General features: G+C 38.1%; 1 protein-coding gene across 3 annotated transcripts in view; it reads left to right on the top strand.

The window, feature by feature from the left end:
• kif26ba (kinesin family member 26Ba) overlaps window positions 1–27,150 on the top strand; it is a 145,147-nt gene that overhangs the window by 91,523 nt on the left and 26,474 nt on the right. For all 3 annotated transcript variants that reach the window (XM_041792167.1, XM_041792176.1, XM_041792160.1), the window contains 6 exons: window positions 5,100–5,315; window positions 7,041–7,134; window positions 15,205–15,350; window positions 19,726–19,842; window positions 22,490–22,676; window positions 26,593–26,806. In XM_041792167.1, coding sequence (XP_041648101.1) covers window positions 5,100–5,315; window positions 7,041–7,134; window positions 15,205–15,350; window positions 19,726–19,842; window positions 22,490–22,676; window positions 26,593–26,806 — 974 coding nt within the window. The remainder of the gene's footprint in view (window positions 1–5,099; window positions 5,316–7,040; window positions 7,135–15,204; window positions 15,351–19,725; window positions 19,843–22,489; window positions 22,677–26,592; window positions 26,807–27,150) is intronic.

Below are 27,150 nucleotides of genomic sequence, written 5' to 3'. Positions count from 1 at the left end.
TGGAGTGCTGTGTTTCTGGATTACAGTGTGATTGGTAATCCCTGTTGGTGTTTAAGTAAAAGCATGGTGTAGATTCACACTTCAGACGATGATTCAACTGTGCTAACAAGCATAAACAGACAAAACATCTCTGTTTCTCTCTGTCTAACCTCTAAGGAGCTGCATATACAGAGCTGGTTCATCTGCTCTGCAGCTCAAAGCCCTGATGACAAAATCATACTTGTGGTTATATTATATAAAAAAAAGATTTTACAGAGCAATGTATCTTTATTTTTTTCTTACAGCGGTCTTTATGGTAAAGTGAAATTTTCAGACACCTAACCATGATTCTGTGAGTTCACTGACATACAGAGCTTCTTGCAGCGTGCAGTAAACAAAAGGCTTGTTAGCTGCATTCTCATTCAGTCTTTTAATCTCTGTGGTCTTGTGTCCTTTCGGGGATTGAGTGCCAAAGTGAACTTTCAGTGCCTCCCAAAATGAGACCGTTTGAGTTCACAGAGACTTACACCAAACATATTTATTCCCTCTCTGTCAACCCTTAACATCATGGACGTAAAGAAGAGAAATTGCACATCCTCTGCCTGTCAGCCCGTTTATTATATACTGTCAGCTTCTTTGCTGTTCATTAGACATTCAGCTCTTTGCGTCTGTCAGACTTAAATCATCTCGTCTATAAGAATCCATTTAACTTGAACTGTCAGCGTTTCAGGCTTGAGCCAATTTAGCCTGAACGACTGCTGCTTTCGATTTCATACAGCCTGGTCATCATTTATAACATGTACCAAACTCTTAGAAGCTTGGACAGTTTTACTATTCTTTTAAAATATCTTTTCAAATTATTTTTAGCATATTTAGTATGCTATTTTTCATTCCAAATAAGATAATATGTTTGTGGAAAAACTAATGTTCATCTAATCTCCAGTAAAAGATAAAGGTTGGAACACTTTATGTGAAGAATGACTGACAGCTTCTGTAGCTAATGTCAAGCGCCTTTTGTTGTCAAGATTTCAAGACTTTAATCTTGAGGATGCAGTGTTAAATGTATAGTCCATTTAGCCTTTTCCTAGTGGTATGTTTCAAAGTGTTTCTGATCTGTCATGTAGAAGCAGGCTTTGTGTAAAAGAAAATCAGTCCATGTGAAAAGCAAAAGCAGGAAGAATGCATCCATAGTAATGACATCTTTAAGCCTGATACTAATGATCCAAAACAGTGGTGGTCCAAAAACTTATGGCTGGACAGGAGGATCTTGGGGTGGCAGAGAAACAGCTTTGCCAGTGACAGTGTTCTGCATGTGATCATGAGTACATGATTTTTATTTGAAGTAAGAACAAGATACTGGTACACTACTGACTGGATAAGCACTCAGTGAAGAAATCCCTAAAGTTGAGTAACGCACTTCCTATTGGCCCCCACAGGTCAGCTGTATAGACCTGGTTTGAAACCCCCTTTGCCAGTGTTTCATTCAGTTAGTCCCATGACACCTCCAGAGGGCTGAACAGTGATTTTCAGCACCCCAGTGCCACCCCCTCCATGCCAGCTGTCACCACCCACCATGCCAGCTTGGAGACATTCTTCACTTACCCTACATGTAATCTTACAAAGCAGATGGATTTCCAGACTCCATGTCTGTCATAAGGCAAAGCCATCTTGAAAAGCTCCAATCTACAACATTTGTGGATCAATGGGTGTTATTTGAGAAGAACAAGGCTGTAGCTATAGACGGGGTTTAGTTGTGCTGACTGCAATGGCTGCTACTGGTGCAGCGATTAGCCCAGATGTAGCTACAGTATAGTGGCAGTTTTATCACAACTAGACTGCGTTTCTGTACAAAATGAAGTCCAAAAAACAACACTGAAATCTTTCCATGACATAAAAGAGGTTTTCACTGTTCTGCTAACCTGCTTCAGCATGAGTTTGTGATAGGTACTGTGGAAGGGGTTAGTTGCAGTGTGAGTATACACAATGGTTGCTGGTGGTATGATCAGTTCAGGTAGCCACAGCAGGACATTTCTCTATTTAAAAAAGAGATTTTCATGATTCTGCTCTTCTCCCTGTCTGCTTCGGCTTGAGTTTGTGATTGTGGGTTTGCTCCTGTGGTAGGCTGTTAGCTAGGATGTAGCTGTAGTATAGGGGAAGTTTAATCAGAGTTGGGCTGCATTTCTTTAATCAAACAAGACCAAGAGCCACACTGAAAACTTGTCTTGACAGAGAGGATGGTTTTGCATGTCTCCAGACTGGCTTTAGCATGAATTTATTCACCATGACACTGTGGTCCAACCACTGGCTTACAGAGAGACTAGAGCAGGGCCACAAAACAAAGTCATCAAACAGTAGAACAGGATGATTCAAAATGAATCACCATGGCATCTGTGTTTCACAGAAAGCGTGACACCTTACTATGAACTAGACGTATGACTTGATGTTGGAGGCTGTAACTTGTGTCTTTAACGGAACTCTCTCATCTGGTGCAACACCTTGATTATGTAAACTCAGCTCTTAAAAGGAGTTTACTTTTAAACCAGGCTGTGTTATAACTAACACATAGATGGTGCCACTAAATGCAGGCTTTGGAACTATGGTTACACTTCCTCTGACACTGAAGCTAACATGCAAGCCAGCTAAGAACACACACCATGTGAATAAGGCTGTTCTACTGACTTTTTTCCATCTCAGACTCCATTCAATGTGACAGTGTAAATATGAAGTATATATAAGATGATCATGGTGGCTCAGATTAGTCACTGAGACATTTGGTGAGGTTTAAAGTGAATCCATCAAGAACTCATCCACCTGACTCTCTGAACCGTTCATCTGCTTTAACCAAATCACTGCCAAATGTCAGAGAAAATCTGTGGTAGACAGTCTTCATGTAGAGTTTCAGAGAAGAAGATTTAGTACCAAACATGAAGAAAGGAAAAGAGACACAATAAAAAGAGTAATATAGTCAAAGAGAGATCAAAGAAAAAATGACAGCTTATTCATCCAGATCAACTAGAAGAGGAGACAGAGAGAAATAATAAGCTTTTAGAAAGTACTTCAAACTTCAAATCAGCTCTACCTAAAGCAGAAAGTGTTGTTTACATGCTGAAATGTTCTGGAGCTCAGTCAGACTGGATGACGCTGCATTTTTCTGCCTCTAATATCAAAGAAAACAACAGCAGCTGTCAGGAGCTAAACTGCGGCTGCTAACAGTGTGTGACAGGAGTGGGAGGGAAGGTAGAACGAGAAGAGGAGAGAAGGAAAGCTGGAACAGTGGAGAGGAGGAGAGGAAAAAGACAGGATTTAGGATGATGGAGAGAAAAGCAGAGTGACAGGTAGATGAAGAAAGAGAGATAGAGGGAGGCAGCTCAGTTAAATAAGATGCTGACTGGGAGAGAGAGAGCATGCACACGTTCGTGTAAGCTTTAAAGGACTTAAAAGCTGGATGTTGGGACTCTTTGGGGGTTTTGTCTCGCAGGGAAGGTGCAGAAAGATTCACATGCCTTCCAGCAAAGGAAAAAAATGATTGAAAAATCTGTCCATGGATACAAGTTTGGAGGCTTTACCGAGATGAAAGTTGAAGGGGATAAACTGTAAAACAATAACTTACAGCCTATTTTCAGTTTAACAAGAAGTAAATGTTGTCATAACACAGTTCTCAGTTTATGTCATCTTAATTAATATATCTTAGAAAATGCTTCGGTTGAAGTTAAGAATACAGATATACCTTATAATGAAAAACCAGATTTTAGGTTTAGAATTACGTTAATTAAGGTGTCCAGTCAGATTTCCTTCATCCACATCAAACCAGGACATAAAATAATGTGTTGCCAGAACAAATAAATCTGAAATACAAGTTAAGTGAACATTTTTTTTTCTCGATCTTCTCTCTTTGTTCAGTGTCTTGGGATAATGTTGGTTAGAAATGAGCACTATTAGTAAATTCTGAACACAAATTTGTCTCACCTTAGATTCAGTTAACTGAAACATAAGGCAGTCCAGACACAGTGAAAGGATTCAGGCTGCCTTAAAAGTTCTATCTGAACTTGAAGCTCCAGTCTGAAACAAATGTGCTAGGTTTGAGAACGGACCTGACCAATCAGCATCTTTAAGGATGAGGTGGTAGCTATGGCCAGGACTCAGTTGTATTGCAATACCCACTTTTTCATAATTTTCCTTCCAGCCTCAGTAAAACATTTCCATGAGTTGGTGGTAAGCATTATGATGATGGTGAGAACATACATGCCCCTCCAAAAGTATTGGAATGGTGGGGCCAGTTCCTTTATTTTTGCTGTAGACTAAAACATTTAGGTTTGACACTAGAAGGTGAATATGAGACAAGAGGTCAACATTTCAGCTTTTATTTCCAGGTATTTACATCTGGATCTGATACACAACTTAGAAGATAGATTTATTTGTAACAGAACACCAAAAGAAGTATTGGAACAGAGAAGCTTAAAATCAGTTAAAGTGAACAAGACTTAATATTTAGTTGCAAATCTTATTCTTGCTATACTGCATCAAGTCTGTGATCCACTGACACTACCAAACTTTTACATTCTTCTTTTGTGATGCTTTTTCAGGTTTTCAAGGCAGCCTCTTTCAGCTGTTTGTTTTGGGGGTTACTTTAGCCGGTTAAATGCTCTATAGGGTTCAAGTCTGGAGATTGACTTGGCCAGTCTAAAACCTTCCACTTCTTGCCCCTGATGACCTCCTTTGTTGTTTTGACGGTGTGTTTTGGGTCATTGTCTTGCTGCATGATAAAGGATCTCCCAGTCAGTTTGGTTGCATTTTTCTTTAAATTGGCAGACAAAAAGTTTGTGTAGACTTCTGAGTTCATTTCTGCTGCCATCATGTGTTAAATCATCATGAGGATTAATGAGCCTGTCCCAGAGGAAGCCATGCAAGCCCAAGCCTTGACATTAATCATGTTTTCAACTGGAAGTCTTTCAAAAAATGTGAACCACCAACTCAGTTTCAGGGGTAGACTGTTCTGATATTTTCTGTCATTTTCAGCACAGCTTATGCAAAAACAGCCTAAAGGACAAAGTTTCAAGTGTTTTACTGTTTGTGTTATACTCCAGCAAGTCTAATCATATGTTTCCATGTCTCACTCTCAGGTGAAAGTGATGGTGCGTGTTTGCCCGGTGTCTCAGTCTGATGCAGCAGAGTCCAGCTCCTTTCTTAAAGTGGATCCCAGGAAAAAACAAATCACCATCATGGACCCTTCAATCAACCAGACACCAAGCGCCGCCTCTCAAAAAAGAGTGTCAGCCAATCAGGTCCCTCCAAAGATGTTCACCTTTGATGCTGCGTTCCCTCCTGATGCCTCACAGGTAAGAAAACAAATCGTCTCACTCGTGGTTTTAAGACTCCCATGCCTTATTTTCTAGAAACTGTCATGTTCTGCTTTGATGAAATATTTGCACAGAAACACAGAAAGTTAAAATCATGCCTCATTTACGTCAAATTAAATGTCTGATGTAATTAGCTTGAAGTTGTTTTTCTGAGTCAGACATGTTTTGATTAATTTAAATATCTTTCCAGGGCAGAAAAATCTACAGATGTTTATAAAGAGGAGTTAAAAGCTGATGATTAACTCTGGCACTGACATACATCAACATTAAAAAACATATTTAGACACACACACACACACACACACACACACTTAAAACTTCAGTAAGAGTTTGAGCTGTCACTGGCATGGCAAAAACAAAACAAATCAGTACTCAATAAATCAGAGGTAGGAAAAGAAATTTGTTAAATACTCTGGAAAGAAAACTAGTGAGAGATGTCTCTAAAAGCCACAGAACAACTGCCAAGACACTAGTGAAGGACTTAGCCAAGTCAGGAATTGTATTCTCAAAAAAGACAATTACTAAACCCCCACACAGGAAAGGGTCAAGGAAAAGCTCCACTTCTACACAAGAGACACCTTCAAGCCAGACTGAAGTATGCTAAGGACAACCTAGAGAAAAATTATGCATACTGGAAGTGTGTCCTTTGGTCAGATGAGACCAAACTAGAGCTCTTTGGCCATAGAGATGATGCTTAATGTCTGGAGAAAGAAGGGAGAGGTGTATCACCCAAAGAACACCGTCCTCACAGGGAAACATGGTGGTGTTTCAGTAGTTGGATCTGGGTTGTCAGTTTGTCTACAACATGACAGCCCAAAAATCTGTCGCTCCTGGTGAAGAACTACCTCCAGAAGACCAGAGTGAACATTATTAAGTGGCCTGCACAAAGCCCTGACTTTAATACCATTGAAAACCTGTGGGGTGAGCTAAAGACCAAGATCCATACTAGAAGACTATCAAATCTGGAGGAGCTTGAGAGATTGGCCTAGGGGACGTGTCAGAGACTTTTTCCAGTAACAAGGAGACCCAATTGACTATAAGCATCAGGGGGGCTAATAATTTAGATCTTGGTAGTTTTTTGTTTTTGCAAAATAATTTTGTTTCTGTTCATGTAAGCATCCAAAGTAAACTAGGATGTTTTGAAAAGCTATGTTAAAAATTCTTTGCTTTGTTAAACAGTACCTGGGAAATACTGGAAAAAAAACATTTTCATAGGGGGGCTAATGATTTTGTTCTCATCTGTACGTCTAATATCTATTTGAGAAATATAGGATATTGTTTTGTTCCAACGTTAAAGATTGCCACAACTGTTATAGCAACAGAGGACTCAGCAGTTTCTTCCTGATTTCCTATTTATTAATTTGTTTGTTTGTCTGTCTTTATTATTATATTTATTTTTACTGTAACTATAAGTGAAAAAAGGAAGTTGCGTAGAAAGTCATTTAAAAGAAGAAAAAAAATTCACTTTTTGAGTCATTTTTCATTGAAAAATTAAAATGTTATAGGGAAATCAGTCCACTTTATTGAACACCTCACAGGTATTAAGTGTTTTTAGGCAGTTTTGTAACCTCTCAAAGAGAGGTTTAATTAGGGTTTGAAAACTATCCCTTTGGCAGTAATAGAAATTTTAAAAATTGTAATGTTGTCTATGTTGTCTGTAGCTATTCACTCTCTCTTCATTTCTCTCTGTCTGCCTGTTGCTAGGCGGAGGTGTGCGCAGGGACGGTTGCTGAGGTGATACAGTCGGTGGTTAACGGAGCAGACGGCTGCGTCTTCTGCTTTGGACACTCCAAGCTTGGTAACCCTCACTCACACATGCATAATGTCTGCAAATTACAGGAAGAGTGGCATGTGAGTCATCTTTTGTCTGTTTGACAGTCAGTGTGTCAGTCGGTCGTGTCTCTGCGGCTCTCGTCTATCAGGGAGAGAAAGAAGAGGATTAGTGTCTGCTGAGGCTGAAAGCATCCTCAGTCTGTGTTTCTCTCTTCTTTTCTCCCTCTATAATCCTTCAGAGGATGCTTTTTAGAGAAGCTGTCTTAAAAAGGGTCAGGACCTCTCACTGCACAGTACAACATCTCCCAACCCACACGCACAACAAAGACCCACCACACACACAGGTTTTTCTTTAACCTTGAATCCCAACTGTGTTTATCCCGGTACATGTAAGCAGCATTATCCTTCCTGGCTTCTGATCTACATCCAGTGTCTAAGTCCCCTTGAGAGATGGGGACAGAGAAACACAAAGTTAATGCTACAAATCAGCAGAGACTATTCTGAATTAACGACTGAGCTATCTGAGCAAAGAGCAATGAAATCAGATGTAATCATTCAAATGAATGAGTTTCCTCTGTTTCGAGGAGGCAATTTCATTCTTCCCAAATCTGTGGTAAAACTAAAATAGCTTTCAATGATTTTTTTCTCCTCTAAGACTTTAAAAAGGGGAAAACATGTTATCTTTAACTGTGGCTACTTTTTAGATTTTTTGCTGCAAACCAATAATTTCCATAGATAATTTTAGTGAATACTAAGAAAATAACAGACACTTGGGTGAAATCTATAAGCAGTCAGACAGTAGCAATTAAGAGGGATTTGTTTAAGTTTCAGTTTCACCCTGGGTTTACCTCTGAATAAGGTGGTTCATATTGCAAATGTTTTATTTTTCTCCAAAATAATTTTATTCAACTTATTAGACAGTAGAAAGAGGATCATTGTGGTAAATTAAGTTTAGAGTATGCTATTGTGACCTTGTGGAAAAACCCAAACACTAGTTAAATTGATACACCATTAGTGTAAATGTGTAGGTAGTAATCTGTTAAAGAAGTGAAGTTATGCTCTGGCTACCAGTCATCAGTCTGAGCTGATATAATGTTACTGTTGATTACTGATGTTAATACTGAGTTCTGATCTCACAAGTAACTCTATAGCAACATCCTCAAGTGTCCCCTTGTTTGTAGCGCACATAAACATCAGGTAGATATACAGCCTGAGAACTTTTGTGTGTCCCTAACAATGGCAGTGTTTCCCAGCCATTTTTCCTTGGAGCCCCCCTTACATGTACCTTACATCAAATTTCCACATACACCAGCTACTCCAGGATCCGCAGCCGACTTGCAAATTGCTCCTTTTCTAGTCAGTCAGAGCAGTTCCATTGCCTGCGTTCCAGTTTGGCTCCAGTGTAAAGCACTCACTGATGGTGGAAGCAATAAAATCATAGAATCATGTTGTAAATCAACATCAACCCCCAAAAAGGGAAAAAAATGGCATTGATGTAATATTACCATGGGAACTCACAGTCCCCCTGTTATTTCTGCCCTGTCTGTCTCAAAATGATCAGGGCTGCACAGAGCTATAGACAGGCTGCCAGTTGCTTGCTTTCGGTCAGAGCAAGGGCACAGCTCAGCAGGTGTGGAAATTTTGGGCAAGAAAAGCTGAGCCCCAAGTACCACACAAAGAGAAAAAATGACACATTACTGTCAAAAATCAAGATAGATTTTGATTATTTTTCTCTGATAAAACCCTAAAAAAAACCTTTGCATGTTTTTTATCTAAAGACCTTTGTATAATTACTTACTAACTGTTTATCAGGGTTCTAGTCAATATATGCAAGTCTGATTTTAGCAGCTTTAGAGCAGACAATGCCTCATCCCCTTTGGCACCCCCCAGGGGGTCCCGGACTCCAGGTTGTGAACCAAAGATCTAGTAACAGGCATCATTTACAGGCAAGTATATTTACCAGAAGGCTGATGACCCGCATACACAAATGCAACAGGAAATGTTGCAACTATCTGCATATGAACAGCGTACAGCACCTTACTTATATCTCTGGCCTAAGTCACAGTCAAAACCTCCTGCTAGACTTTTTTAACTGGTTGTGTAAACAAATCTGTAATTACAACTGATGCTTTGTATGAGCTACAAAGCAAACAGTATGCTAGTTTTTAAAATAAATTTGTGCTGCTACCTGGTTAGTGTCAGCTGAAATGATAAACAGATCAGCAACATTTCACAGTTTCTATGTCAAAGATTCACAAGGATCAGGACAGGGCGACATATTCTCATTTACATCAGGAGAGATATAATTGAGATTGAGTTTGAATTCATTAACATGTAAGACATTTGGAACACACAGTGTCTTTGGTGATTAAGCCCATTGTGACATTCTCATTAATTGAGGCAGACGGCAGGATATGAATCCTCCTTTAGAGTCTATATGCAATTAGTGGTGGAGGAAGGATGCAGAAAGGGACATGGGCAGGACATTTGAAGAGCTGAATCTGGATGCTGATAAAATTACTTGAAGCTGCTGGGGTGGAGGAGGGTCACTACAAACAAACCACAATAGCTGACAGCAAGAGAAAGGAGGTTATTCAAAATCTACAGCAGCATGATGATTGGCTGGCAGAGGTCTGAGTGGTTAATTACTACTACCATTTCATCGAATGTTTTAAGACTCACAATTCTAAAATTGTATTGAAAATTTTAATTGCAGGTTATGTGTGTTTATGTGTGGTTCTACAGGAATAAGAAAAGGACTAATACACATGTAAACAACATGAAATACGAATCATAAAACACTCAGCATAATGTCCCTATTAGCAAACACAACACATTTGAAGGAATAAATCTCAATAAAATTAGCTCTTATTAGGAGCAACACTACATCCTAAAAATTCACAAAGCAAACTACAAAAATGAACAGAAAAAACATGAAAAACTACTCACTCTGTCTTCATAAATGCACGATGTGTGAACAAAAAACTCCAGCCTGCTCCTGTGAGCTCTGCTGCAGAAATTCTGGCTCCTGTTACTTAACAAGCTCAGTGTGTACAAAAGTTCCTTAGACTGAGCCCTATTTCAGGGCGTACGAAAGTTTCTATATGAGCAGGCTTTCTCAAAATCAAATTTTCCTTTTCTGAGATTTAAAATTTGATCCTGATTTTAATATAAATGTTAAAAGTTGGATGATACTCCTGATGCATCTCTTTGATTGTATATGATATTTTTATACTTGTAGATGTGTTTAAGCATGTGCAGATAATCACACAGATTTGTGATGTGTAAAGTAACCTTTCCCAAATTTCAATGTACCACAGCCCAGTTTGAAAATTGAAAAGACTCAAAGCATTTACCTCCATACTTTTGCATCATAAACAGAGGATTTCAGTGCAAATGTTTAGTTTTCAGAAAGATGTATGTTACTAAAAGCGTTTGTGGAGTCACATTATACAATTAACAAGCTAGACGTTTGTTTTTTGATTCAGCACCTGCAAAGTCACCTGTATTTTTTTTTCTAATATTAATATTTTTAATGTACTTTGAGACTTCACAAATTCTTGATTTTAAATGGTCATTTAGGTAGAACTGTCTCTGATGGACATGATGGTGTTAAAAAGTTGAGTTTGTCAGCCACAGAACATTTTGGATGCTCAAAAAGCACTGAAAAATTGCTGTGCATTGTGTTTATATAAAAAATAGATTATACCAGTGCAAAACAAAGAAAGATTCAAACCAAGAAGTACCATTTTAGTTGGCACAGGTTCTTATCTTTTATATAAAGCATCATTTTTGAGTGTGTAAGGTCATTCATTGAAAAATCTTTAACACTACGGAGAGTAGAAGCAGTGTTGCCAACTCCTCAGTAAGGAAAGTAGCTATTGGCTGTCCTAAAAGTCACCAGGAGTCGCTAAATGATGTCACCACCTAATTTGTATAATTGTATGCATGCATTTTATCGAACGGACCCTGTTGGAGAGGAAAAACATCATGAGAGATTTTAAAAAGTTAGTAAAAAAGACCCTCAATATGTTCAGAACTACAAATGAACTTTCTTCTGTTATTCTTGTTTTTATAACATCACAGTTCCAACCCTCCTCCTTTGTCTGGGCTTAGGACCGGCAAAAATGAGAGATACTCTGGCAGAGTTACTTCAAATTGTATTTATTTATGTTTTTTAGTTTATTATTCTATTTTTCATAAGTTTAGTTTTCTTGAGTTTGGTGTAGTTTTAAACTGTATGGTTACACTTAAGAGCCTTCAACAAATCACAGTGAAACATGAACATTTTTACCTATTTATAATGTGTGTGTGTGTTTTTTTTGTGTATAACTTCATTAACAATCTAAATAGACTGAAAGGAGACAGTAGAAAAACTGTAAAGGCGCCTTCATGACGTGGTTAATCTGCAGTCTGGACATGGAGGCGTGAGCATCTGCTGCTCTGACTGCAGCTGAGAGGGACTGCTGCGAGGACTGGGCTGCCTGTGAGTGCTTTGGGACAGGGAGGGGCCCACGGCAGCACCCGCTGCTCACTGAGAGGAGCAACAACGATGTGTGCTTTCATGTCAGAGCCTCCAAAAATCTCCAGTGACACCAGAAAAAGTCACTAGATTTGTCGCCAGTTGCTTTTTTGGAAAAGTGTCGCTAGAAGGGTCTGAAAACTGCATCATTACATCTCTCACTGACACTAATATAACCTATAACCTATAACCTATGACCTATAACCTGACATGTCTATACATCAGACCGCCTGTCTGCATCATTATAATGTATCTCACCTTTTCATGATTTCAGCTTCAGTACCAAAGTGAAATGTAGACTGTGTCATGATTCATGTTGATGGCTGATGTTGTGTGACATGACCATGACTGGACCCAAAGCCTGCCTCTGATTATCAGCGGTTGATGGGATGATAGGTGTAACTGAATGTTCTGGCCTTTATAATCTGAGTGCTTTATACGACTGAGAAATCCATCAAAGACAGTTTGCTCTTTCAATCAGTTTTACTGTTATATTAATGCCACGGAGACACTCTGTCCTTGCTGCTTTCAGTTGAAACGGCGGCTGCACATGAGATCATTCTTTGTGATATAGCTGACCTAAGGCCATGGAGCTTAATGAGGCTGCATTATAACAGTATTACCTCTTTCATAATTAAAATGGGAACTCTAACACTTAACACATTTATCTTCAGTCCTGCAGCCGTCAGCTGTAGACACTCAAGATGCACACACTCTGCTAACACACACACACCTTCACAAAGAGCAACCAGGTTTTTATTGAGTCGGAAAAATTAAATTAAAGTCCAAATGAAACTGAAATAAATGGACGAACTTGCTGAAAAGAATTAAATCCTCCAGCTTTAAGTCACATCTGATGGATTTTGTGAGCGTTTATTGGATTATTGGCCTAAGATGGATCATCTTTTAATGATGATGATGAGTGTCTTTGAACTGATGCTGCATTCACTGCTGCCTCTTCCACACTCTCTCACCCAGTTCACTTCCTCTCTGACAGCATTGGCAGCTCTGCTCAATGAGGCCAATTACCAGGAATATACATCAACCACACAGACATGGACATACGCACACTGCCCTTCAGCCTGTACTGTACATCGCTGTGTTGCAGTGTGGTGGAGGAGTCAGCTAGATGACCAGAGCTTGACAGCCTGAGCAAGTCAGAACAGAGGGAACATTGTTCAACCACACACTTAGTCACAGAGATGTTTATAGGACGAGAGATTCAGTCAGTCCTGGAAGGCAAAAGGAGAACAGATGTTAAAAGCTCTGTTAGTCACACTAGATTGAGTTATTATGATTAAGAGGGCCCATTTTTTTTTAAATACATGGTTTATCAGACTTTTACTTCTTTTTGAGGTTTTTGGTAGTTTGTGCATTTAGAAAGCCATTAAATGTTTCATCTAAACCCCTCTACTTCAAAGTTATATCTGGATTTTTCCACGAATATAGCAGATATTATATATATATATACTTGTTACGGTATATCACTACATTCTGAAAATGTTAAATCAGCAATCGAAAGAGTGGAAACATACACACTTTTCTAGTGTTAGATCTAGCACTCTCAGTGGTGTTGCATACAATTCGAGGGGAACCGGCTGGATTTTCAAACTAAAGAAAAGGTTTTGTTTGACTTGGCATACATCAAAGAATATCAAAGGGAATTAACGCCTCAAAGCCTATTAAGTCTAGTTGATACATATTTTTATGAGACCTTTATCTTGTGCACATGATCAATAGATTACTTAAAACCTTTGGAATATAAAGGTTAATAAATGAATAAAAATAAATGATAAATGATAAAAAATGCCCTCCAGTGGATTACCAGTTGCCAAAACACCCAATGTACCAAATGTGAAACAAAAAAATATATGTGAACCTTTATGGTAAATTTTCTTTTTTTTTTTTTTGGATTTCGATAGAAGGTTGAATAAACATCTCAGTTCCAAAAAATGTGATTTTTTGGCAATTTTTAAAATTTTTATCAGGCTTTCGAGGGATAAACTTTATGTTGCATATCTGAGCAAAGATCAGTCGCACAAACAGCCACACTGGGTTAAAACACTGAGGGGGGAGGGGATAAGGAGGGAAAATGGTGCAATCTGTTTTTATATAAGAGACTTACATTTAATACCTTTAATGGTATTAACTTCCCTTATGCTTGGTACAACCCTTAACAAATTTCAGGGTGGCAGAGCAAGACTTACAGTTTACGCGGGTGGCCTAACTAGGGCACTGACATTTAGGGTGGGAATGAAATAATGCACAAATAATTAGCATTTATTTACCTTTTAGTTTTACTTGATACTAAAACAACTAAAGAATACTGTATTTCTGTGTAATTTTTCAAAGTTTAAACTGTAATGCAACCAGAGTGCAGAGTTATTTATTAGCCTACATCTAAAACCATGACTAAATGTTTGTGGACTCCCTTTTCCCTGTGAGGAAGACTAGACAAAGACAAGATAAAAACTGATCTTTGCTGATACTATCTCTCACAAAAAGTAAGTTTTTGTCAAGGTGGTCAAAACGAGACTAAAATATTTGTGCTGAACATTTGGAATCTATGATATTTTGCATATAATGTATGTCAGAATTTTATATCAGTTTAAGTACTGATTGTAAATAGTGCTTTAATGAGTGGTTTGCATTTATATTACTGACAAAACTAGTTCAAAGGAAATAAATGGCTTTACTGTGAGTGCAGACAAAATTGTTGGTACTTTTACTGACTAAATCTACACTAAAATGTACACAAACTATAAGGCTTAAAATGTCTTGTATGTTACTAAAACAAAGAAATATTTTAATGTAAAGACTTTGAATAAAATCCAATTTAAAATAGTGTCTAAATCAAGACTTGCCACACTTAATTTTTCAAAATTTTTGTCAAGAGTCAATTTAAAGTCCACAGTATTTTCAAAATAAAAGCAATGAAAGCTAAGAAAGCTTCTAGCTGTTTGTTGTGACACAGCCTAAATACCTGACTGTAAGTCCTGCAAAGAGCCATGTGGGTTTTTTTTTTTTTTTGGGGTAGCCATTGAATTTTAAGTGTGTCTTTCGACTCTCATGGATCCACCTTTGATGCCTTGTAGAAACCTTTTGTAACAAACCCTGAAATGCACCTTTGTTTTGACAAATAAAATGCTCCAGGAAACAGTGAGGTAGAACAATGTAAAATTACAGTGTCAGTGACAGCCTCCTCTCAATGCTCCCTCTGAACAAATCTCAGCATGTTTCTCCTCCCTGCATCACAGAGTCAGCCTTTTGATGTCCTCTGTAAGTGTTTGTGTCGGTGTGATTGTTAGGCGTGACATATGGCTTTGTTTAAGTGTGTGTTTGATCTCCAACTCCTGACAGCGGTAGCAGGTGTGTGTGAGTGTGAGAGCAGAGGGGGAATTGTCATCTTGTTTCTCAAAGGGGCAGATCTGGAGGCGTAATGTGCACATGCACCCCAGACAGATTTTACAAACACCTTCATGGGCATTTCTTTTGATGATGCTCTTTTTAATATATCTCCATCTTTTCATGTTCACCCCTCCAGTCTTTCATGTCTCTGTATGTCTCTTCCAGGGAAATCTTACACGATGATCGGCCGTGACGACTCTCTGCAGACTCTGGGCATAATCCCATGTGCCATCTCCTGGCTGTTTAAGCTCATCAACGAGAGGAAGGAGAAAACAGGAGCTCGCTTCTCTGTTCGTGTCTCTGCAGTTGAGGTCAGTGCCACAGACGAGACATTTACTTGAAACGCTCCCTGCAGAGTTAATGAGGTGCCACTGATAGTAAAGACATCTGATTAAGATAGGGACAAAGAAGTTGTGACAGTAGATGTGAAGTAGTTGTGATGCTTTCAACTGTTGGCCTGCCTTCATAATTAACAATGTCTCTCTAACAAGGTTTAAAAGTCTCTGGAAACTGGAATGCACAAAACAATGTCACTATATTATAGAGGGTTGTATATGGTGCTAATAAAAAGTACTCATTTCCTTGGGTGTTCTACCCTTTATTTGATTTTATCAATCAGTCATGGTCAATATAATTTGGCTTTTTGGATTGCTGCTCCCTTTAAAGTGGCTGACCTAATTCAATAGAGTTCTGCCAACTGGTGCTAGTAGTAGTATATGATAAAATGGGGATCGTCTGAGTGCCGTGAATGTGTCTCAAGTTATTGTAGTATAAAGACACCTGTGTCTGGGAGGTCCATTCACTAGTTAATCAGTATTCCTGGCTACTATTACACCATGAAGACAAAATAACACTCCAAGCAACTCGGAGAAAATGTTATTGAAAATTGTTCAATTGTAAAAAGTAAAGAATTCCAAGGCAATGGTCAACACTCGGGGTTCATATTGATCCAACATCAAGAAATGGAAGGAATATTGCACATGAGTAAATCTGCCTAGATGAGGCTGTCCTCACCAACTGAGTGACTAGTGAGAAGAAGACTAGTGAGAGAGGCCAGCACCCAAAGTAAGGTTAATGCCACAGCTGCCCTAAATTAACAGCACTGGTAATTACCAAAATCATTTTTATGTTTCTGCAATGGTTAATACACCAATATGTAAAAGCTCTTTAACCCAAATTGTATATATATATATATATATATATATATATATATATATATATATATATATGTATGTCCGTCAATCTCACAAATTCCATAGTTAACTCGCTGTCAATCGCAAATTAATCACACTTTTTGTCTGTTCTAAATGTACCTTACAGTACTGTTTCTCAAGATTTAAATACCCTTATCAACACAAGTGGACAAAAATGCTTTCTTTATGCAAATGTTTGTTCATGTCAACAACTCAAAACAACAACAGATGAAGTCCAGAAAATTCTCTAGTCTGAGCTCAAAGATACTGAACGCTGCAAAAATATGCTGAGAGTATAAAATGGTAAACTCAAGCCCAACAAGCCACAACAGATGGAGATACTGACCTTAATGTAACATTTCTGAATAATACCTCAACGTAGAGTCAAACTTTAGACTTCTAGAAGTTAACTCTGTTCTCAGCAGCTGAACACAGAACAACAGATCTCATCATCACACATGGACATACAGAAGTCAAGTCTCTGCTGAGAGCTCAGCAGTAAGGCACAGACTCATCTAATGGTGTTTCACTGTTCTGATGTGAGTAAGGTGGACACATCTGCCCTGCTCAAGAGAAAAAGCAAGTAATTACTTAAAAAATGTCTGCTATTATTTATTATATTTTTACTTTTAAACTAAAAAATGTAGTCCAAATGTAAAATAAATGCTGACAGTAAGAAATGACTGTCATCAGTCCAGTAGATTTACTGGAATGATGTCAATAAACACACATGTGAAGCCTCTTTTCAAAACTCATGAACACACAAAGTAAAAGAAGTCTCAGTGGAGAACTTTTAAGGTGTAGTAAGAGGACTTAACCATCTCTTCATTCTTCAGATCATAGAAGAGCTACAGATTTAATCTAAAAACAATTTTTTCTTCCTAAATAAAGGAGAGCCACAGTCTAATAATGCTTTCAGCTTATATTATGATACTCTACAGAGCTCATTCACTAACCTCTGCTCCCCTGTCACACACCAGCCTCTGCTGCTGTCTCCTCCTCCTCATGATGCAGCTGTGCATTCACCATGCATCAGACAATCTCCTGCAGAGTCTTTGACAGTTTTGCGGCATCTTGATTGACTGTTATTTAAATTTGGCGTTTATTCACAGTTCCAGTCAATCGTTTTAGTAAGTTTCGTTTTTTCCGAATACTTTCACTTTCAAGCAGGAGCTGCGTGGGGATGAGAGCGGACCTTTAGGAGACGTGATCGGACCAGTCAGCAGTCAATATAAATAGTCTGTGCAGCTGTGGAGCCGGTTCATGACAGATATAATAGCCTAAATAAATGAATAAATCATACTGGCCCAAAAGTGCATAAGTGGTGTGCATGGCTAGCGAGTGGTGCGGACTACATAAGACAACGAACTTCCTGTAACTCCGTTCATGTCGACAGTAGGAGAAAATAACTTCAGTTTTATCTGACATGATATGAAAGCTAAACCTGTCATTCAAAAGTCTCGGTCCTTTATCCATTTCTGCTCACTTGTACCGCATCACAACCATAGATATCTATAGAACACTAGATACGCCAGCGCGCTGTAGCAGCCCGCTAAGTGATGTGCCTACGTGGCGGCCATCTTGGCGGGGGCGACGTTCTCATCAAAGGCAATGCATGTACATTGAAAATAAATCATAACCTGCTCACTTCTCAACCGATTTTCATGCGGTTTGCTTTATGGTCAATGTCAAAACATATGCTATTAATACAGAAAATTTGATTAAAAACAAAAAAACGGAAAGGGCTGTCTACCAGTGTAGCCTACAATTTTAGTTATTTTACTCCTTAAGTCCAGAGGTCTGGGAATCTTGTATGTTCAGCCATTAAATATTTATAAATGTATATACATAGACATATAATTGTATGTATAGAAATAGAAAGATAAAGATATATGTATAGAAATTATGTTTTTAGATCGAAAGATTTAATTGTAAAGGTAATCAAATAATCATTTATATTAATGTATTTGTCTCTCTCCCCCTCCTTATCCTTCTCTCTCTCACTCTCTATATGTTTATAGAAAAAAACACACTCTATGGAGATAGAATAGAATAGTTTATTGCCATTTTTACAAGTTAGAAACAGGTACACTGAAATTGTTGTGCACGTCACTGAGTAAATAGTAACACTTCACTTCACCTTGGACTTAAATATATGACTATACATATAACAATAATGTATATAACTACTACTAGTAGTAGTGGTAGTACACCAACTACTACTGCTTATACTGGCACTGCTACTACAACTGATAATACTATTACAAATGCTGGTACTACTTCTACGACTCTAAAGGCTATTTATACTACTACTGCTGATGTACAACTATACTACAGCTACTATTAAACGTCTGGTATTTGGCTGTCAAGCTGCTAGCTCGCGTTAGTGTTTTGCTAGTAGCCATTTACTAAAGCTCTCAACAAGATTTAATAATGAAAAAAGAGCCAAAAACAATTTTTACCCATGAAAGGTTATTTCCAGTTTCCTCGTTTCAAACGTACGGCGTAGTGTGCAACCGTATGCAGCACAATGTGCAGGCATCCTTGTTGTTTTAGTTTTTGTGCCATCTACAACCATGGAATGCCCCGACACTTTTGCCCCCACTAGCTTAGCCTCGCCGTAGGCACGCAGCTCAGAGGGGCGTGTCGTATCTACTCTTCTATATATATCTATGATCACAACGGCGCCACTTCCTGGTCTGGCAAACTACGGGATGGGTCGAGGGTCATACAGAACGTGCATGCATTAATCGTGTTACAAAAAAATTAGCGGCGTTAAAAGTAATTTGAGTTAACGCAATATTAACGTGTTAACTTTGACAGCCCTAATGAATATATATATATATATATATATATATATTTTTTTTTTTTTTTAAGATTTATTTTTGGACATTTTTGTGCCTTTATTAGATAGAGGAGGACAGTGGATAGAGTCAGAAACAGGATCAGGAGTGGGGGAGAGGCATGCGGTGGGGGGCCTCAGGCCGGATTTGAACCCGGGCAGCCCGCGTACATGTAGAGCGCCTTTAGCCACTTGGCCACCTGCTCCCCCCAAATGATGTTTTTAATGCTAAATTATAATTATTATTGTTATCCATGAATTTTCAAATGTACTGATTTACAAAAAACTGAAAAAATAGTAAAGCACATTTTTAGTGGTTGAATGTTATGCTTGATTCATTTCTGACTTCTCAGAGAAGCCCAGTGAGCCGGCTCAGATTTGGGTGAATTCAGTTTGAAATTCCTCATTCCTGTTCAAAATAGTAAAACGTTTTTAGTTTTAGATTTTAGTTTTAAAGAAGTTTTTGAAAGATTTCTAAAGTATTTATGTTTTCTCGTTTTTATGACAGGTGGTCCAATAAATTTGTTTGTTGAAATAAAGTCACGGATTTGAGAAAAAGAATTGGCAACTGAGTTGACATTATGGATAGAAAAACTTGGACTGGCAGGGTAATGGTAACCCCTTCATTGTTTGTACTTTGTGTGTTTGCAGGTTTGGGGAAAAGAAGAGAACCTAAAGGACTTGCTCTCTGAAGTAGCTACAGGCAGCTTACAGGATGGACACTCTCCTGGAGTCTACCTGTGTGAGGATCCCATCTGTGGCATGCAGGTACACACACACAGACACACAGTAGATGATATCCTACGACAGCGTACATGAACAGCCTCAGGCCTTGTAACAATAAACTTTTCACCTCTGTGTTTCAGGCCTGAGGCGGTTTGTGTTGTCTATACTACAGGATGAATTGATTTGCACTCTCTCAGACACTCACCCTGGGAACTTTAATGCAGTATGGGAGCTTTAGTATGCCAACAGAGTCTCCTTTATAGCAAAATAAGCATCTTTACAAACTGAGGCTACAAAAATAGCTGACTCACAGATTTATCTTTTAACTAAAAATAAAAGTCAGTGAGTGTGACTTCATAAGTCAGAATCAAAGAGCAAGAACAAACAAAAAAGAGAAGAACAAAAACAACTGTCGATTTGTTTTCAAGCTTTTCTAAATTGTACCTCTGCCCACTGAAAATGACAGCCTTGCTTTGATGTACTGCTTGCCAAACAGTCTTTTTGATGAGCATCATCAGACAATAAAAAGCTGCTGCAACACTGCCACAATTCCTCAATTCAAAGCTTTTTTTTCTGCAAAGAAGTTCCCAAAACAACTTACAAAAGAATAGAAGTAGAAAATTATCAATTGTTTTGATTATTTTTCACACAGTGATATTATGAACACAACAACATTTAAAGCTCCAGAAAGTGAGGTGGACTAAAATGAAAGTACAAACTCCAATCCCTGAAAGTTAGGACGTTGTGAAAAAAGTGAATAAGACTTGAACCAACCTATATTTAGTTGAATACAGCACAAAAATAAATATTTTATGCTAGAACTGATCAATTTTATTGTTTTTTTGGAAGTATACACATATTTGGATGCCTGCATCATGTCCCAAAAAATAGATTAGGGCCAAGAAAAGAGTGGGAAAGTTGTGGGATGCTCCTGGAACATTCCACAGGTATATAGGTGGTATCAGGTGATAGTACCATAACTGGGTACTAAAGAAGCACTTCTGAAAGGCTTAGCCATTCACAACGAATGACGGTGGGAGGGTCTCTACTTTATGAATGAGTGCATGTGCAAACAGTCCTACAATTCATAAAACAATGTTCCTTAACATGCAGTTGCAGGAAATCTTGAGATTTCACCATCTACAGTCATTAATATCTGCTAAAGATTGGGAGAATCTAGAGGAATCTCTGCATGTACAGGGCAAGGCTGAAAACAAACCCTGAATGTCCATAACCTTCAACCCCTCAGGCAGGACTGCCTTTAAAGCTGGCATCATTCTGAGATGAATATCACAACATGGGCTCAGGAACACTTTAAAAAACATTTTTAGTTTACCCAGTACATCCCTGCATCTACAAATGTGAGTTAAGACTCTAACATACAAAGCAAAAGGTGTACATCAACCAAATCTAGAGGTGCTGTTGACTTCTCTGGGCCAAATCTCATTTAAGATGAACTGACCTAATGTGGAAAAGTATGCTGTGGTTTAATGAGTCCAAATTCCAAATTGTAAATTGTATACTTTTGGAAATCATTGTCATCAAATTAAAGAAGAAAAGAGCTATCCAGATTGTTATCGAGGCAAAGTTCAAAAGCCCAGAATCTGTGATGGGTAGGGGTGTATAAGTGCCAATGGCATGGGTAACTCGCACATCTATAAAGGCACCATTGATACAGAGATGTACACACAGGCTGGACCATCTAGACAACATCTTTTCAGGGATATCCCTGCTTATTTCAGCCAAGACAATGCTGGTACTTGAGGGGATTGTGGACAGGCCAGGGGCGCATGTTTTTGTTAGAAAAGCCTGAAAAAGTGATTTTTGCATAATGGCCCCTTTAAGATGTACTGTGCATCAAGCAAGACTGAAAGAGTTCCACTTTCAGTTCTTCAACAGTGAGTGTCTTCAGTCTCCCGACACTTACATAGTTGTGTTAAAAGAAAAGATGATGTAACACAGAGTGTAACACATGCTTCTTTCCAAACTTTTCTGGAAAATGTTGAATGCACCAAATTCAGAATGCGTGTCTATTTTCAAAAAACAAAAACGTCTATCAGCTTGAATATTAAATATCTTGTTTTTGTCCTGTAATCAATTAAGTGACGGTTGAGAAGGATGTGCAAATCTCTGTATTCTGTTTAATTCACGTTTTATAAATACCAATTTTTATGGAACTGGGGTTTGTACATGACAATGTGAGTGCTTGTGTGTAAAAATGCGCCAAAAGCAAATGAATGTTGAGCCTGTGTGTGTGTGGTGGGGGTGGGGGTGGGGGGGCTTGGTGGTATGCCTGGAGCTATATGTTTATAGGATTAGAGGATTTGATACAAGCACATCTGTGTAATCCTTAACTAATCTGACATAATCTCATCAGTAATGATATCCTGCAGTACCACACGCACAGACACACACTCGCCCCTGTCTCTGTCTCTCATCCCGGCTCCCCTCTATCTCTCTCTGTCATACCTGCAGACAAATTAGAAAGCACATTATTTGAATATGCCAATCCTTCCACTACAGTCAGGATCCTTATTGTACACCGTATTATCAGTGTTTGGACACTCTTCTTGGCAGGTAAACCAGACCCCCCTCAGCCAAGATTACACACCATCCTCCTTCCTCTCACTCCCTCCTTGTCATGCCCATGAGGAAATATTCATCTTTTTTTTCTCCTCATGTTTTCCAGCTACAGAACCAGTCTGAACTTCGTGCCCCCACCCCTGAGAAGGCAGCCTGGTTTTTGGATGCAGCCATCGCCGCTCGCCACAGCAGCCAACGGCCCAACACCACCGAAGAAGAGCATAGAAACTCACACATGCTGTTCACATTACACATATACCAGTATCGCATGGAGAAGGCGGGCAAAGGAGGGAGTAAGTACTCTTTGTTCCTACTCAATCATTGCCATTGTCAGGCTATAATTACTGTTGCCACTGGTGCCACCTTTAATAATGTTATTTAAACACTAAAACCAGCACAGCTAATTCTAACATTGCTAATATTACACTGTAAGTAATCTATTAGCATATAAACACTGTGTGCGTGTGTGTGAGTCCTACATCTATCAGCCACAGTAGAATCAAAGTGGACACAAACATGTTATTTACTGTCTCTACCACACAGAAATGAACAATAATGATTGACTGATCACTTCATATATCCAAGCCACTATTATGAAGAATATAAAGCTTGAGCATCAGAGTTGTTTACAGGTTTTTATACAAAGCTATCAAAGACCGTATGGTTCCTACATAGATTCTGTTTACATTCATTTACATCTACATCAAACGTGCATACAAGTCTACATGAATTACTGGCTAAATTCACAGCTAGTGTGGGCTCTTTTGTGTGTAGCTGGGTTTTATACAAAGAGAGAATGTGATGGATGGAAATAACCAAAGTTTAACCACTAATAATTACTTTCCATGCTCACACATATTTGTGAGAACAAAGCAGAAATGTTCATATAGTCAACACATAAAGAACAATCATGTCAAATGCAGGCAGTGTGGATGTTTATGAATGACACTAGCAGCTAATGAGGGCGCACAAACACTATACACAACATGTTTTCACCTGTTATTGTTCTTTTAATTACCGTTTTAACAGCTTCAGCAGGTAGAAGAGTGTCTCCTTTTTATTAAGACAGGATGAGCTTATTATTGTTTTCTAATGAACTTAGAAACTAAGGAAATGATCATGTAAACTAGATCAACAATAACAATGCTTCATGGGAAAATAATGACCGACTGAAGCTGTATTGTGTTTTAAAAGTGAAATTATAAAACGTGTGTTTGGTTTTTGTCTTTGTCAGTGTATTTAAATGCATTTACTAAGTATTTTGAATAGTTGTTGATCTAGTCTAGTGAATCAAAGGAGATTTTTTGTAATAGGCAGAGGGAGACAGCTTTTGGCTTAACTCTAATCTGTTTTCATGGCCAAACGTGAGAAAATGATGGCGTACTGGGAGTGTTACACCAAAAGAAGTGATGAAAAATATTGGTTTCGCCAAATTATTGTTTCATATGTCAGTTTTAGTGTCTGCACTAATTTTCACAATCAGTGCATCTCTAGGTTTGTGTTGTTGTTATTTTTTAACTTTACTTTTTAATCTTTACTTTCCGTTTGTTTTGGTCTTTGAAAAGTATCCCATTTTGCAAAAGGTCTTCATAAACTACAGATAATGCTCCAGCCAGACCCCTCACCAAAACAAAGACAAACCACATAGCTTTAAGCCTCCCTTCACTCGCTTCCACTTAATTTTAGAATTGATTTTAAAAATTTCAGCGCTAACTTTTAAAGCACTGTCTTGTAGATCACTGACCGCTCCTCTTATGAGCCCAGTCGAACCCCGAGGTCCTCAGCCAACGGCCTGCTGACTGTTCCACCATCCATGCTGAGGACCAGGGGCCTGTAGTCAGGGCTCCCACTCTCTAGAACAGTCTACCTGAGAAGATCAGACTGTCAAGTTCCTTATGCTCTTAAAAATCTTAAAAAAAAATCATTTTTACCAGTGCCCTTTCAGTGAGTCTGAGTTTAAACCCAGTCTAACTACTTTTAGGGATTTTATCTAGGCTTAAGACATAACTGAGTTTGAACTAGGTCTAACTGGTTTTAACTTAGTTTTAATTTATTTAATCTATATCTTATTTTATTGAGTTTTAACCCAAAAAAATGTCACATTGTTTTATCAGTTTCATTTTTGTCCTGTTGATATAAATCTGTCTGTTTTAATTTTATTTTTTGTATAATAACAATAATAATAATAATAATAATAATAATAATAATAATGTATTATTATTATTATTATTATAATTGCAAATACCTAAGACAAAATAACTGATAATAATTGCTGATTTTCAAAAAATAAAAAAACTGAACAAACTAACATTTAAAAATCACATTTAAACTAGAATGACTTTAAAGACAAAATGTCAATGTAAGTTAAACATTAAGGAATAACTCTAAACTAAACAAAAATCACACAAATCCAAATTTAATGTTTTTTTTTACATGTAGTTATAGTTCCATTTGAAAGATTTAGGAAAGTGTTAAATGTTTATGATACTGGATATCTTTTGAAACGCATATGCTGTAGTTGTATATTCTCTTTTTAGTCTGAAATCTTAAAATGACACAACAACAACCTTTTCAACAAGTATTTAGGATTTGTATTTTGAATGTAAAATAAAAATCTTGCAAACTAATGAAAATATAAATTAATGGAATACAACTTCATATTTTTTTAAAAATGTAATCATAAATCTGGAAAAGTTTTTGTGGCAAAATTCCTTGAGCTTGAGGTATATCATAAATGACACTATAAAAAAACCTCCAGTTAGATTAAGGTTGAATGAACAAATTCTGAAGTATGTGTGCACTTTTGACAACTTAACTAGTTGATACAACATTATATTATAGTGAGCTTCTCAAATTATGTAAGATATTTACCAAGTGAACATAAAGATTTAAGTTGAGCCAACATTTCCTGTGTGGCTCTTTGCTCTTGTTTTAGAAAGAAATGTGGTCCAGATCTGATTAAGATGTTGTTTCGAGCTACATCCAAGCTAATAGCTTCTGCAGCAGCAGCCATTGGATTGCAACAAACTTACCTTGCAAAGTAGATGGATACGCCCGTTTCCTTGTTTTTCACTGGCGAATCCATCTTGCAAAGTTCCCATCTGAACTGTTTTGGCCCGGTTAGAAAGTGACAGGACCAATCAGCGATGAGGGGCAGTACTTTCAGGCGCAGCAGAGTCGTGACTTAAACAAGCAGCAGCAAGAGCTGGTGCAGTTATGGAGGAAGAGATTAGCGTGGATGCTGCTAAAGCACCGGTTTTATCAGAACTTGATGACATTTCTTCGTTTAAAGAAGAACAAAAAACAGCATTGAGTTGTTTCCTTTTCAAAAACGACAAATGTCAAGTATTTACATGTCTATAGTCACCATGTTTCGTGTTAATCCTCAGTAGCTGCGCACACGCAGCTTGATAGGGTCACGTGTTTTGTTGCTCTGATTGGCCTGTAGAGATGTGACAGACAGAACGTTCACCCAATCATACTCCAAATTTTTTTCAAAGCCTCTGCCTTTTCTCAAACATTTCCTATCAAAGCTTTCCCAGATAGATGTGTTTCACACATCCATCTGGCATGTCAGGTTAGCAACAAACCCCATCCGTAATAATCACAAACCCAAGCTGAGCAAATACAGTCTCTCCCTCCATGAATAGCTTTTATTGTTGTGTATATAATTTATTTTATGCAGAAACGCGGTCAAGTTCTGATAAAATTGACGCTATACGAGAGCTATTCCTGAGCGAATCACTGCACTAGAGGCAGCTATTACAAATGGCTTTGAGTACAGCTAAACCCCTCCCATAGCTACTGCCTCTTTCTCCTTAAATGACACTGATTGTCCGAGACGTGTTTAGTTCAGCACAAATGTTATGGATTGTAGCTTTTCAAGATGGATTTGACTATAAAATATTTTTTAAAAACTATTTATAGTCAAAAATAAAATAGACTATATATTTTATCAATAAGGTTTAATTTTATGCTGTCCTAAATTTCCATGTTATGTAATTTAATGACTTGTTTTATCACAGCAAAATCACATAAAGAGCTAAAATGGTATGAAAAAGAGGTGTTTTGTGTAATACTACTACCACAAAACCTGTGACTTTATTCTCTTACTTTTATTTTTCCTCTGTGTCTTACATCCCTGTAATCTTCTTTTCTCGTTTCTTACTATTCAACTCATTTTTGACCTTTTTTCCTCTCCTCCTCTAGTGTCAGGAGGGCGCAGTCGCCTCCACCTGCTGGACCTTGGCAGTTGTGATGTCAAAGTACTCAGTGGTGTAGGAGGAGGAGGAGGAGGAGGAGGAGGAGGAGGTAAAGGCAGGGAGAACTCTTCACCCAGCTCAGCCCCTCTGTGCCTTTCTCTATCTGCCCTCGGAAATGTGATCCTGGCCCTGGTCAACGGGAGCAAACACATCCCATACAAGTAAGATGGCGTCTGAGGAGAGGAGATAAAGATGGGCAAAGATGCTCTGGAACACATGAGGCTAGGTTTACAGTAAGACGAAGTTTGGAGAGGAATTGAGGATGAATTGAGAAGATAATGAGTGTTCTTTAGTTTGAGAAGGAAATGAGGAAAAGGATGAAAGATCTCTCAAGTCGTTTTAGGTTTGGGAGACTTAATATTATAAACAACAACAGCTGCTGTTACATATTCATCACGTTCACTTTGCTGCTTAACTGACTGGCAATGAGAGCAAAGGAGGAAGACAGAGAGAAAGAGGGAGCTGAGATACAGAGAGCTCTAAAGCAATCAAGCAGACAATAAAA

This window comes from Cheilinus undulatus, linkage group 1, assembly GCF_018320785.1.
Source record: "Cheilinus undulatus linkage group 1, ASM1832078v1, whole genome shotgun sequence".
NCBI lineage: Eukaryota > Metazoa > Chordata > Actinopteri > Labriformes > Labridae > Cheilinus > Cheilinus undulatus.
This window is presented reverse-complemented; position numbering and strand designations above follow the sequence as displayed.